The following is a 15,280-nucleotide window of genomic DNA, read 5'->3' on the forward strand; positions in this document are numbered from 1 at the left end:
TGAGTGCTTGGCACCAGTTGCCAAACACCCAGCGCCCGCTTCCAAGCGCCCAGCGCCAGCTCCCAAGCACTTGGCACCAGCTCCCTAGTGCCCAGCACCAACTCTTTAATATCTGTCTCCTGTTTCGAGCGCCAAGTGCCCGTTTCCAACCGTGGGTCTCCTAGCCTATGCAGTTCTTCATATTTGTGGGCGAGCTTTCCTACTTTTTCTTGGGGCTCCTGCTGGCCCTGGTCTTGCCTACCTCAACCTGCCTGATGAGGACCCATCCAGATGGCAGACCTAGGCTCCCCACATGGTGCTTTCCTCATATTCTAGGAAGACACTCAGCGAGATTGAAATTTGGTTTTCTGCTAAGTGGGAGCAAGATAAGGTTTCCTTTGTTTTTCCTCCCTTGCACTTAATCCATTGGAGGTTTCTTTCCTACACCATAAGGGAAGTTCCTCCTTACCGACGCTCGGTGCTTTCGTCAGTGAAAATCATGTTTTTCATCAGCAGAACTTGACCTCCTTGCCAAGACCTTTTTGAGTTTATTTGAAGCTTTTTGGACTGGATGGTGAGAGCACTAGCCAATAAGATTGAAGATTGCGATGATTTGTGGAGACTTTGCCTCAGACTGGCTAAGAGTCCTTGCTCTTGCAAACAAAACCATGAGGGATGGCTCTCTTGAACTTGCCGCTCTTTTCTTTTTGGGGGTTTTGAAGGAAAGGGATTTTTGGTGCTCCTGTTTCACTGAAGGAGTCACTTAGACCCAGAAGTTGAACCTTCAATAGAAGTCGACTTTGGATCTTCTGGCACATTCTTCCAAACATCCCAAGGATTTGTCCGCATTTGTTCCTAAGACAGTCTCACCTCTCCAATAACATTCCTTTCGTGAGAGTAAGCCCAAGCCCAGTCTAGGACCCTCTCTATTGCCTGCTTCTCAGCTGGGAAGTTTCCAGGACATGGTCTCCAGAAGGCAGAACCTTCACATCAGCGTCAGAGAGCGCTGAAAGCTATTCACTCAGGGCTTCAGCACTTCTCATCCCCAGTTCACAACCAGACTGTGGCCATCCATTCGGACAATACCACAGCCCTAACATCGTACGAAAGCAAGGCGGCTCTCATTCTTTTCTCTCTGCCAGACAGCAAGAGACCTTCTACTGTATACAGATTAAATCGAGTGAGTCTAGTCACTCAATTTTTTCAGAGCAAACTAAATATTTTGACGGACCATCTGAGCCATCAAATAGTAGGTCCTTCCCACTAAGTGGACCTTGGATCCCCTGGTCTATCGGAATCTGCAATACTAAGGGACAGGCCAACAGTGAACTTGTTTGCCACCTCTAGAATCCATTGCCTTCCTCTTTTTTGTTCTATGGCTCTGGATCCTCTAGCATGGGCAACAGATGCCATGCGGCAGATTGGTCCCACTTGGAACAAGAACTATCAAGAGGAGCTTAAGTCCTTGCCCAAGAAATGAGGAAGAAGTCCTCCGTGCACAAGTGGGAGCCAGTCTTCTTGAGTCCTGGGAGAAGTGGAGTATCAGAGGGACACAACAGTGGATTATCAAGGTTCCAAGGGAGGGTTTCTCCATTCTGTTCATGGAGAACCCTCCTTTGGTCCCTTCTCCCATTGGTTGACGGTCTATTCAAGAGGCTTGGGAGAACATTTTCCCCTTATGGAGGAGGTCTCCTCTCTCCTTTGAAAGAGAGTCATAGAAGAAGTTGAGGACATCAACACAGAGGGCTTCTTCTACCATCTGTTTGTGGTCCCCAAATCATCAGGGTTTGGAGACCAGTCCTAAACATGAGTGACCTCGATCTCTTGTCTGGCAAACGAATTCAGATGGAGATGAACCAGTCAGTCCTTTCATCCATTCTCTAGAGCGATTGGAGGATAACCTTGGATATGCAGGACACATGCTTCTATTTTCCCTTCCATCTGGACTCCAGGAAGTATCTAAGGTTCGTCTTCCAGGACGCTCTTTCAGGCACCCCACGTCAGCGTCTAAACACCTTTCTCCTCTCAGAGCACCTGGTGCCACCTGAACCCCCGGTGCTCTCCAAGCACCCGGTGCCACCAGAGTGCCTGGCGCCAGCTCCCAAGTGCCCAACACCAGTTAAATCTCCAGTTTCAGGCTCTTTGCTTTGGCCTCTCTACGACACGTCAAGCGTTCACTCAAGTTCTCACTCCTTTAGCAATGACTTCATTTAGTAGGCATTGACATCAGTCTATATCTGGACCACTTGCCTCTTCGATCCCCTTTGAGTAAAAGTGCATGATGGTTTTGTACATCCCCTCTCTCAGGAACTGAGAATTATCATCCACCTTGAGAAGTCCCAGTTGGCCCCGTCGCAAAGTTCCCCTATCTGGGGATGAGTCTCAGCTCTCGGACTTTTCGGGTTTTTCCTTCTGCCAATAGAATCGCCAGCTTTCAGATGGTCCACAAGTTTTTAGTCTTTCGTCTTGCTTAACCTATCAATGAATGAGCCTACTGGGGACTCTGTCATCCATTAAGACGTTCATCAAGTTAGGCAAACTTCTCATGAGAGTTTTGCAGTTCTTCCTCTAAGCCAGCTGGGACAGGGAAACGCAGCTGGAGACCGACGCATTTCCCATAAACCTGGTAATGAAGTTGGACCAGCATGGGGACGGTCCGAGCGTAGATTTTCGAGAGGAAAGCCCTTCATCCTCTGAGCCCAGACTTAGACTTTTATTTTGACTCCTCAGCTCTAGGTTGAGGAATCCTGTTGGGCTATGCCATTCCACGCGTCAACATGATCAGTGAAGTGCTGAACAAGTCTTGGGCTCATCGCAATGTTACGATGATTCTCACAGCCCCGTTCCGGCCCATGAAAGAATGGTTCCAGGGCCTGCTACAGTAGTGGGTGGACTTTCTGAGACTCCTTCCCCTAAAAACCGTGTCTGCTCAGATAACCTCACTTTAAGAGACCAAAGGGTTGTTCATTCTTGCCCTGACAGGCTTCAGACTGTCCGGAAGCTTGTCAGAATGTAAATGTTTTTAAGATGCGCTGCAGAGGTTGTTGCAAGATGAAGGCGTCAATTTCCTAGCTGCATCTTTCAGGCTAAGTGGCCAAATTTCTGAAGCTGGTGTCTCAGACTCAACGCCTCTTCTTCGGAGACATCTGTGAACCAAATTGCAGATTTTCTTCTTTATCAGAGGAGATCTAGGAATCTCTTGTCCTCCACCATTGAGGGGTATCAAGCTGTGTTTAGTTCAGTGCTTAAACACAGGGGTCCTGAATCTTGCCTCAATCCCAGATCTTAATGACCTCGTCAGTTCTTTTAATACGCCTAAGCAGGAAAGGAAGATCCAGTCTCCTGGAATCTGGATGTAGTGTTGAAGTGGCTGACAGATCCCATTTTTCAACCCCTTTGTTCCTCTTCTCAGAGAAACCTTACTCGGAAGACTCTCCTCCTCATGGTCTTGGCTACTGCTAACATTATTAGCGAGTTCCAAGAATTTGATAAAGGGTAAATTTTTTCACAAGGAGACGCAGTTTGCCTCTTTATCCTTGGATTTTTACCCAGGAACGAGGACCCTTCCAAGCCCTGGCCCCATTCCTCTCCATCAAGACATTTTTGAGTACCTTGGCTCTGAGAAAGAAGAGTTTTTTGTCCTGCTAGGGCTTTAAGGTATTACCTGAGCAGGATTGAGAAGATCAGAGGACCATCTAGTAACCTTTGGTGCTCTATAAAGAACCTGTCTCACGCTCCAACTAAGAACGCATTGTCCTTCTACATCAGAGACTTAATTTCTGAGGCACACTCAGTTTCAGGAGGACATTTTGCCTACTTTTACAGTGAAAGCTCATGACATCAGGACAGTCCTCCTTTTTAGCTTCAGGCACTTATGCCACTCACTTCCATTCCGCAGTCGGCCTACTGGAAGTGTGAACTGATCTTCACCTCTCACTATTTGAAAGAAGTTGAAAAAGTGTTTGAAAATTGCAATACCTTGGGGCCATTATCAGTGGCTGACATGGTATTGGGGGGGAGGAAGCATAGGAATCTCTTTTCTCCTACTATCTCTTCGCCTTAAAGTAGGGTGTCAAATTTTCGGGAGCCAGCAGGCACAGTGTACCTGGAGTACCCACCAGTCTCAGTGGATGGGTTGTGGTGTTTTCAGTGTGGGTGAAAGCGTTGTCTGGTTGTTGTTATTGTGATACTGCACCCAGGGCAAGGGCACTTATTGATGCTTTGCTAGCCATTGGACATATCCTTCCCTGCAAAGCTCCCACCTGAGTAGAGGCGCTCCATGGCTATACCACCATGCCTCTACAGGTTAAGTTGAGCACCAACCAGAGGCAGTAATTACCTGCAGTAGCTCTCTTACCAAGTAAGGAAATGACAAGCATTGTCTTTAATGCTAGCAACTTTTCTGTTTCAAAGTCATTACCATAATGTAATGTTTTGGAGTAGAATATGTCCATGCATCCCACCTCCTGTCAGTGTGGGATTCAGCTATGTAATTACTTGGTAAGTTACTTATATGAAAATGTTATTTTCATGGCAAAATTAAGTTTCATATATACTTACCAAGTAATCACAGATTGGAGCTCTCCCACTTCCCCTCTCTTGGACATAAGGGCATAAACAGAGTGAGGTTTTCTGCCAAGTTGTTTCCAGCACTCCCATTGGTGGGCGGGGCTTGTCACTGACACTAAACTATCAAAGTGCTACCACAAATTTTAAAATTTAAGCTGCCGAGCGAGTGGAAATTATATTTATGTAATTACTTGGTAAGTACAGTATACATGAAACTTAATTTTATCATAAAAATAACATTTTTGATAGTTCTGCTGCTTTTCATCACAAAGGAGCTGCCCTTGTGGACAGACCAACCAATATCAAAGAATTCTCTCATAGTTGGTCATGGCCTGAATATGGGCTATTGACACAGTGATAGAGTATACAAGGACTCAAGACAGGAAGCCTATCTTCCTTGCCTACAGCAGTTACCCACTGTCTCTTCATTTTTATTTCTCACACAGATATGGCAATAGTGTGGAAGTCAACCATGTTTCCCAGTACTCTTAGGTTGGCCATTGTAAAAACACCAGTTTATTGGCTCTGAGTTTTTTACTTATTTTTATTGCCCTATCACTGAGCTGTTGCAACTATCTGCTAAGAAAAGTTAAATGCATATCCTTAAGCCCTCTAAAAAATTTAGTTTCTTAGTTTTCAGTGGTTAGGCATAACTGTCAAATTTGCTGACCAGTGCATCCCTCAAAGCAGGAATTCTAAACTAGGCTGTAGGCTAGGAATACATTTGCACTTCTCTTTAGCTGTGCTGCGCCTTTTTTAAATCACTGTAATTAGAAATGTTATTACAGTACTTTCAATGCAAGCTGCCTATATGTCTGATAAGCAGATCACACTCTAGTATGAAACAGACAAACTTTGTATGTGGCTATGACAACAAAGTAAGAGACCAATTCTATTAGCTGTAATATAATTATTGGTGTCATCCCAAACATGATTGAACTTGAAGTATCAGTACAAGGTACAACAAGTTCAATATATTAACATATAAAGGAGAGAAAACTATAGCTCACAAAGAAAATCCATGAATATCATAAGAAATGGGTTTAATAAATGTGAGACCTTGACATCTGATTGAGCAGCAAAAATGATAATGACCAATGTGCATGACCGAGAGGTAATGCTATGATAATACAGCATTGTGATGCTCTGGTATTCTATTAAGAGCTAACCTACCACATCAAATTTAAAAGACCACTTATAAACTTAAATTGTGTGACACTACATTTGAAATAGTTATTTAGTAATTCTATAATTTTATTTTATATATTTATTTTACAAGAACATGTCCATGCTTGAATGCTCAGTATAAGTTTCAGATGTATTTCTGACATTTGCAAACTAGCAAGTCGGTCTGCTTGGTCATAAAGTATTTGCTGCCTATCCAAAGAATTTAGGTGACTAACACCATATAGTTTCTAATAATTTTTTGTTCCTTTGATTACTACAAGGCTGCTACTAAGCAGGACCCCAAGGTCACCTGCTTCACAGGAGATTGCTCAGTCTGCTTTTTGCCTATGAGAACAGCCCAGCCCACATACCATGACCACATCCTTTGTAGGAATAAAGATGAATTTGGCTGGTTGTTGGAAATGTGTGACATACATAACATGCTCCTGGTAGTGAGTTTAAATGATGAAAAAGCCCAGTTTAAAGTATCTCTATGGGTCAGTGGTTTTAGTAGAAGTACAAAGGGAGGAGAGTGTTCCCATCCTTTTCCAAGCATAATCCACACCAAAGCAGCATACTGTATTCTAGGGAGGTTGGAGACAAAGAGTATTTCTTTGGGAGAGATGCCACTTGAATTTTCCCTCCTGAATCAGGAAGAACCAGGGACTCAGTCTTCAACTTTGCATGAGTGAGATAACTCAAATTATTGTCTGGGCTCTCCCATACAACAATCAGATATTAAGGACCCGAATAGGGTCCGCCTCCTCCATCTGAAGTATCTGCTTAGGACTTCTAACCTACCGGGCTGCCTTAGCCCAGTCAGTCCATGTGCGTGTCTCTAATTGGGAGATTTTGCATGAAGCTCTATCAGAATTCCAAGAGGAAATCTTGGGCAGTATCAAGGAAGCCCTTGTTGCTGAGTGTTAGTATATCAGAGATGTTATTCAGGATTCCTGGGAGGAATTCATGTACCGTATATGCCAGTGTGTAAGACGACCTTTTAACCTTAAAAAATATCCTCCAAAGGGGGGGGTCGTCTTATACGCTGAGTATACAAAGCAAATTTTTTAGTGACAGGCTAACCCCTGAAGTGTCGATAGTTGGGTCAATAGTTAACTACCGTGACAAATATCGACACTGTAAACAAAACAACTGCAATAATATTAAAAACTGTAGGTAATTCAGGTGAATCACTAGCGACATAACTATCGATAATGTAAACAAAACAACTGTAATTAGTAAACCCCCCGGATTCACGTTCTCATGATTTGTGAACTTGGTGATTTGCAGGATTTTCTGTGGCACCCACCTATAAATTATTTGCAGGAAAACTCATCCATTCGCAGGTTTTTTCTTAGAGCAATATTCTCTATTTTCATATTAATTTCTTGACTAAAATACTGTACTGTACCTACATATACATTTTATGATAAAATAATGACTTACAGTACAGTGCTAATTTTCAAAGATATTAAGTTTAATTGTTAAGGTTAAATAATATTAAATAATAAAGATAATAATTCTCTCTCTCTCTCTCTCTCTCTCTCTCTCTCTCTCTCTCTCTCTCTCTCTCTCTCTCTCTTACTGAGATGAGAGAATTTTTATGCATATGTATGTTTATTTGTTTTGTATGATAAATAAATGATTTACTAATTTTCAGATAATATTATATTACTATTACTAAAATTTTTCAAATATTAATATTCAAATATTAATGCCCTGTATTAATATTAATATATTAATGTAAAGAAAATATAGCAAATTAGTAAGATTTTTTTTCATTATAGATTCTTTCCCTCATCTTCTAAAAGGTTTGGAGTGAGGGGGTTGTTGAACCTGTCAAATATGTCAAATTACTTGACATTTATGACCACAAAGGTAGAAGATGTTGCCACTCTGTGGTCAAATAAATTTCTCTCTTCCTTCCTTCCCCACCTCTCTCTCTCTCTCTCTCTCTCTCTCTCTCTCTCTCTCTCTCTCTCTCTCTCTCTCTCTCTCTTTTGGTCTGTGCCAGCACAAGGCTGGCTGAATATAAGTCGTAGTGGAAACTCTCTCTCTCTCTCTCTCTCTCTCTCTCTCTCTCTCTCTCTCTGTTTTGGCTGGAAGGGTTAGAAGTACATACGTATATATTTTTAAGGGTACTAACGTTTAAGATGACTTTGAAATGATATCGATAATATAATTTCAAAGACCAATACAGTAATAGGATAATAATTTAAGATATATTTGATGTAGGATAATAGTTTAAGTATACATTAGGTATACGAACTTTCAAGATAGGCAGTTATAAACATTTTTTGTGAGGGGTGTTAACTATTCGTGGATTTTAACTTTTCGTGGGAGGTTGTGGTACAAATCCCCCGCGAAGCCGGGGATTGATTGTAGTTATTGTAGGTAACTACCATAATTAGTTCTCACTTTGTTACTAGCTTCACCCAGAGTACCATTATTATATGGCAATAATATTAGACAATTTTGTTATTGATACTTATTATACAGTGCCCTTTTAACCCTTAAACGTCGAGCCTCTATTTACAAAAATGTCTCCCGTATGCCGGCGGCGTTTGGTGAGTTAGCGCCGAAGCGGAAAAAAGTTTTTTTTAAAAAATCACAGCACGCTTAGTTTTTAAGATTAAGAGTTCATTTTTGGCTCCTTTTTTTGTCATTGCCTGAAGTTTAGTATGCACCCATCAGAAATGAAAAAAAATATCATTATCATATATAAATATTGAAATATATGACAGCACAAAAAAAATTTTTCATATATAATTTTATACAAATCGCACTGTGAGCAAAACGGTTAAAGCTAACGGGTTATTTTGTTTTTCTTTGTATTGTACACTAAATTGCGATGATTTTGGTATATAATAAATTGTAAAAAGATCAAAGAAACTTAGAAAAAATATTATCACAAAATGATGCATGAATTCGTAACGTGCGGACATAAAAAAATGTTTTTTTCAAAAATTCACCATAAATCGAAATATTGTGCTAGAGACTTCCCGTTTGTTGAAAAATGAAGCTAATTGATTGAATATTACTAGACTGTAAGTGTTTTAGCTTACAATTGCACTTTTCGACCATTTCGGTCGAGTTAAAGTTGACCAAAGTCGAATTTTTCTATTTATCGTGATTTATATGAAAATATTTCAAAACTGATAAAAGCTACAACCATGAGTTATTTTCTGTTGTATTGTACATGAAATTGCGCACATTTTCATATATAAAAGTTTATGTAACGACTAATATAAAACGGTGCAAATATTACGACAACGTGACGAAAGAATTTCTGAGATGTTAAAGGCCAAGTTACAGCGCGAGGCGTAAGGAAAATGTTTTTCAAAAATTCACCATAAATCAAAATATTGTGCTAGAGACTTCAATTTATTGCAAAATGAATTTAAACGATTGACTATTACTAGAATGTAAGAGTTTTAGCTTACAATTGCGTTTTTACCATTTCGGTCGAGTTAAAGTTGACCGAAGGTTGAAATTTTGGCAGTTATCGTGATTTATGTGAAAATATTTCAAAACTGATAAAAGCTACAACCATGAGCTATTTTCTGTTGTATTCTACATGAAATTGCGCACATTTTCATATATAAAACTTTAAGTAACGACTAATATAAAACGAAGCAAACATTACGACAACGTGATGAAAGAATTTCTGGCGCGGAGGTAAGGAAAAAGTTTTTTTTCAAAAATTCACCATAAATCGAAATATTGTGCTAGAGACTTCCAATTGGTTGCAAAATGAAGGTAAATGATTGCATATTACTAGAATGTAAGAGTTTTAGCTTACAATTGCGTTTTTACCATTTCGGTCGAGTCAAAGTTGACCGAAGGTTGAAATTTTGGCAGTTATCGTGGTTTATATGAAAATATTTCCAAACTGATAAAGCTACAACCATGGGTTGTATTTTGCTGTATTTTACATGAAATTGTGCACATTTTTCATATATAAAACTTTATGTAACGGCTAATATAGAATGGTGCAAAAATTACGACAAAATGACGAAAGAATTTCTGAAATTTTTGGCCGAGTTACTGCGCGGGCGTAAGAAAAAAGTTTTTTTCAAAAATTCACCATAAATCGAAATATTGTGCTAGAGACTTCCAATTTGTTGTAAAATGAAGGTACGTGATTGAATATTATTAGAATGTAAGAGTTTTAGCTTACAATTGCATTTTTCGACCATTACGGTCGAGTGAAAGTTGACCGAAGGTTGAAATTTTTTGTAGTCGACGTACAGTACGTCCACTTGGCACCCAACAGACAATTTTAGTCGACGTATGATACGTCCAGTAGGCGTTTAAGGGTTAACATTGGGAAATCATTTGAAGTTACTGAAAGGGTAAATCAGAATAATCTGACTTACTTGTTTACGAAACATAGCCATGTTCGTAGTTCCCAGTCGTGCTTGACTTACAAGCCTTGTTGTTTACCAAAGGGTAATATTTCCAATTTTAAAGGAATACATTCATGCAGATCTACTTCCAACAGGTATTACTCTACCAATAGTGATGTCACAGGCATTGAGCTTTTTTAAAATCTTGAAGATACTGATTTTACGCAATTTGGTATGATAATTGCAATACAGTAATTATTGATTTTATTTATGTACGAACTAATTTGCATTAACTGATAGTGTTATTAAATTTAATAAAATGGGGTCGCCTTATACGGTGAACATACCTCTAAACCTACATTTTTACTTGAAAAATGGGGGGGTCGTCTTATACGCCAAGTCGCCTTATACACCAGCATATATGGTAAGTTCTGGATGCTGAGTTGGATGTGATGTGTACAAATTTTTTAGCCCTTAAAAGAGAGAACAGGCTTCAAAATCCAGCCAGATAGAGATTGGTCCTATCGTGGAAAAGATTAGGTCTTGGGAATGGTAACAAAAATCCCAAGACCAAAAAGAAGCTAGAGTCGGTCGTTTGGAGACTATGTAACCACTTCCATAGTTCCAACTGGTACTAATACCATAACCAGGTCAGACTGTAAAACCCCTAGTCAGAAAGTATCAGGGACACCAATACCCACCCCCCAATTATGACACTGATAACCCTTGGTGTGAAACCTCAATGTGCACCCTTTCACCAAATGTAAGATACCTTATTTTTGAAAGGAAAACTATGAGATTGACATGTGGAATATTGGGACAGAGCTGCTTTTCCCAACATAGAATGGGTGCTTGGTCCCTCCTTCAAGAGGAATTAAAAAATTGCCAAAGGAGACAGTTTTTCTTCCTGCTAATGTAGCAATGAAAGCCAGAGAGGCAACTTTTTTCCAGTTTAATGAAAAGTATAGTATGTACCTACACAATCTTAGTTAATCAGTGCCCTCTGCGGGTTGCACCAGCTTTCTGTCCTTTCAGTTTCAAAACAATAAATCATGTTATAGCAGTTTTTCAGAGTTTTGCAGTTACATAGAAGCAAGAGATGGCAGAAATAAAGCCATTTGTTTCTGCCATCCCAGTATCTTATAATTCTAGCAAGGAATAGACAACAATTGTCCTTCCTTTTGAGCAGAAAAAGCTCCTGCTAGATGTAGCCACCCTGCAGTTAGGGGTCCCTATGAGAAAAGTCAGATGGGACATCTGTGTGTGAATTCATGCAAGGGTCCACCTCCTTAACACCCTAACCTCTTCTACTATGCTGGAAATAGCTATGAGAGCTTCCAGATTCTTCCAGGGCTGTCCTAACTGCAGTTACCAAGACACTTATGTAGTCCTTATGGAGAGAACTCTGTGACTTCATGGAGTAGTGCATCAAGGCTTGGAAAGGAGCATTGGCAGGTTTTAACATGTTGCTTCCCAGTGTGACTTCATTATTACACATTTGTGCCTTCTGTCAGGAGCTTTTTGAAGCCTCTGTTGTTAAAGAACTCACCAAAAGAGCTCAGCAATGTAGTATATTCTCTTCTTGGTAGGGTGGAACGTGGGAAGCAGTATTCCCAAGAGTTTCCTCTACCTAACCTAAGAAGGCTTGGTGTGACTTGCAGCCATATAAGCCTCCAGTCACTACAAAAGAATCTCTTCAGCAACAAAAGAATGGACAACAGCAACAGCAACAGCAGCAGCACCCCATTTTAAGTGGACAAAGACACACCTACCTGAGAAAGGAAAAGCAACTCTTGGATTGCTTATTAAGGGCAAGGGAAAGAGGTGGGACCCAGTAGGATTTGCAAGGTTGGGGTCACCTTCTACAGCATCACATGCAGTGGAAATCTTCTCCTTGTGGACACAGCAATATCTTCAGTGGGATGGGGTGGCAATGGTTTCAACCTCCTCCACTCCTCATTGAGTTTATCCAAAAAGCAGACTCCTCCTTGGAAGAATACGTACAGAAGGCTCTCCAAAAGAGAGCTATAGAGAAAGACGTGTTTATTCATTATTAGGCACATCTCTTCAGGGTCTACAAGAAGGATTCCTCTGAAAGGAGAGTGATCTTCAACCTGTCAAGTTTGAACAGACACATTTTCCACAAGTTCTGGATGACTACTGTTGCCCAAATATATTTGCTCATTCCACATGGAACTTAGATCACCTGTATCGATCGGAGTCTCATACTGGCACATCCTAATTGCCGTTCCCTTCTGGCCCTTCCTAGGGTTTTGGATAGGGAAGAGCACTTACAAATTAATGGTTGTGCCCTTTGGGTTAATGTTTGAACATTTTCCCAAGAATCTTCACAAATTAGCAGTAGTAGTTGTCTGAGAGCTCAGCAAAGAAGGAATTCAATTGGTGGCCTACTTAGGCAGTTTGCTAATCTGGGGAGCCACCAAAAAGAGTGCTTATGAAACTTGAGAGTGGTAGTCAACAAACTCCAGTCAAAAGCTTTCTTGATACTCTGGAACAAGTCCCAACATGCATCAGTCATTTTTTATAGTTGGGTCTTTCCTGGGAAACTCTTTGCAGCCAGTTGTCTCTTTCCAGCAAGACTAAGGAAGGACATGGAAAAGTTCCTTACACAGTCCAGTTTACTGACAGCAGTTGGAATGAATTCTGGACCTGTTACAGTTGGTAGATCCAACCCTCAGGCTGCGACTGGAAAGGGATTTGTGATCCCTTCACCCACGAAGTCAGATGCTGTAGTTGGGAAGATGCCATCCATGGACTGGGAAGGGATCCCTGGCAAAACACAGATGCCACTTTGACAGGTTGAGGAGGCCACTGTGAGGATTGTCAGGTAGTGGAAGATTGTCATCTGTTTTGAAGAGGTGTAATATCAGCTTTCTAGAGCTGATGGCTATCTTTCTGTCTTGGAAAATTGAATCCTCCAAAGAGGACCCACATTATATCAATCCTAGACAATATGACAGCAGTGACTTTTATGGAGAGGTTGGACTCCCATTCAGCCCCTCTCAATGCAGTTATGGTGTCACACCTACGGATGGCTCAGGCAAAGAAGTGGCACTTAGTAGTTAACCTCACGGGGTCTGTCATTGTAATAGCGGACTCACCATTGAGGAATGCAGCAACTTTGACCAAGTGGTTATTGGACAAACCCTTTTTTGCAAACAGTTGCTGATGTGCTTCCATATCTGGAGAGGGCCTGTTTGCCACATGCAAGAAACATCATATTCCAGTGTGTGTATCTGAATCTGGACAATCAGGCAGTAGCTGCATTATCAGGATCTTGCTTTATGGTTTTGGAATTGATTCTAACATTAAAGTTTTTAATTCCCTTCTCTAGTCTTTTGCACTGCAAAGACCAACTCTTGCAAGGCTTCTCATTGCATGGTCCCTGAATAAGGTTCTTTGATTCCTGTCATCCCCTGAATTCAGTGTTCCCAGTGCAACTACAACTCATATGCTCCAAAAGGTGGTCTTCTTGAGTGCCTTGGCACTCTTAGATGGGGATAACGTTTCATCTCTCATTCACCTAGCCATCATCTCCTGGCCTATCATTCCTGGCCAAGAATGAAGGCCTTTTAAAGAGGAGATCTCCTATTCTGATAAGGGAGCTTAGTATTACAGACAAAACATTATGCCTAGTTCAAACACTCAGGTTTACCTAGGTGTTACAGCAAATGCCCCAGGTGGTCTGCTTTTCCTACATCCTAGCACAAACAAACCATCCTCTCTACATAGTCTGAGAATGATTTTAGTCTCAAATTAAAACGGCAGACCGACCCACTGACTACACCATTCACTAATTCGCTCCGTGATATGATTTGAGGCTAAGAGATCTTCATTATTCGTAAACAGAGACATTACTACACCCACAAGTGTTGCATCATTGGCATACTGAACAATCTTATTTTTACTCATGTGAACTTGCCTTAGACTACATTTTCATCTGGGTCATATGGATTTATTTATTAGGAGCTAGGCCATTTTGTCACCTGTCAATTTTTGTATGCTCCTTTAAGGATGAACAGTGGCTACGCCATAAAAAAACAGGTTTTTGGTAGCCATGGTGAGTCCTCAAACTCATCTAGTTTCCCTGATGATTAGACATGGGAATCTATGGTGATTATTTTTTTCTTTCACAAACCTGGCAAGTAATAATGAAAGAGAAATGTAGGCAGTCACAGTAGGTAAGGGACAGAACATTCCTGCCTTGAGTTCTTTATACTCCATCACTGTGCCAACAAGCACTATTCTCTCGTAGACCAACTCTTTGAGATTGGTTGGTCTGTCTTATGAAGCCTTGGGCGGGACCATAACAGTAACTCCTTTGAGGACTCACAGCAGCTATCAAATATATTTTTCCAACCTCAAACCTGTTTTTTATGCTGGGTGTGTACTTCTTCCATCCCTACTGATTGTTGCTGTTATTTAATGAAATATGCTTAAGGTTTTAATTTTTCCAGGAACAAGTGAAGAGTAATACATGTCTTACTGAGCAGCACATATATGATGCACTTGATATATTGAAAGGAGCCATCATGATCGTGTATCCTCAAAATTTACCTCCATATGACCCCATTCGCAAAGAATTGGAAAACCGAGAGGACTTAGAAGGCACGGAGTTACATAAACAGGTGAGTGTTTCATGATTTTACAGTTTTTAGTTTTCTGTACAAGAAAATTACTGAGATGGCTATTTGTCTGTCCATCCGCACTTTTTCTGTCTGCCCTCAGATCTTAAAAACTACTGAGGCTGGAGGGCTGCAAATTGGTATGTTGATCATCCACCCTCCAATCATCAAACACACCAAATTGCAGCCCTATAGCCTCAGTAGTTTTTAGTTCATTTAAGGTTAAAGTTAGCCATGGTCATTCATCTGACATCGCTATAGGTGCCAACAACACAGGCCACCACCGGGCCGTGACTGAAAGTTTCATGGGCCATGGTTGAGAGTTTCATTCAGCATTATATGCTGTACAGAAAATTCTATTGTGCCAAAGAAACTTTGGTGCATTTTTTACTCTCTCTCTCTCTCTCTCTCTCTCTCTCTCTCTCTCTCTCTCTCTCAAGGAGAATTTTTCTCACACAGTTTGTCATCTTCCAAGGTAAAACAGTGTAATCTAGATCTTATTTGAGAGTGGATGGGTTGACATAGAGTGCTATAAATGTAAAGGACATTGGAATGTAATTAACCCTTAAA

The 15,280-nt window shown here is 40.7% G+C and overlaps 1 protein-coding gene across 6 annotated transcripts in view; it reads left to right on the top strand.

The window, feature by feature from the left end:
• LOC136840251 (cilia- and flagella-associated protein 298) overlaps positions 1 to 15,280 on the top strand; it is a 297,225-nt gene that overhangs the window by 48,270 nt on the left and 233,675 nt on the right. For all 6 annotated transcript variants that reach the window (XM_067106876.1, XM_067106878.1, XM_067106877.1 and 3 more), the window contains one exon: positions 14,543 to 14,713. In XM_067106876.1, the coding sequence (XP_066962977.1) occupies positions 14,543 to 14,713 (171 nt within the window). The remainder of the gene's footprint in view (positions 1 to 14,542; positions 14,714 to 15,280) is intronic.

The sequence above is a fragment of the Macrobrachium rosenbergii genome, chromosome 7 (genome assembly GCF_040412425.1).
Source record: "Macrobrachium rosenbergii isolate ZJJX-2024 chromosome 7, ASM4041242v1, whole genome shotgun sequence".
NCBI lineage: Eukaryota > Metazoa > Arthropoda > Malacostraca > Decapoda > Palaemonidae > Macrobrachium > Macrobrachium rosenbergii.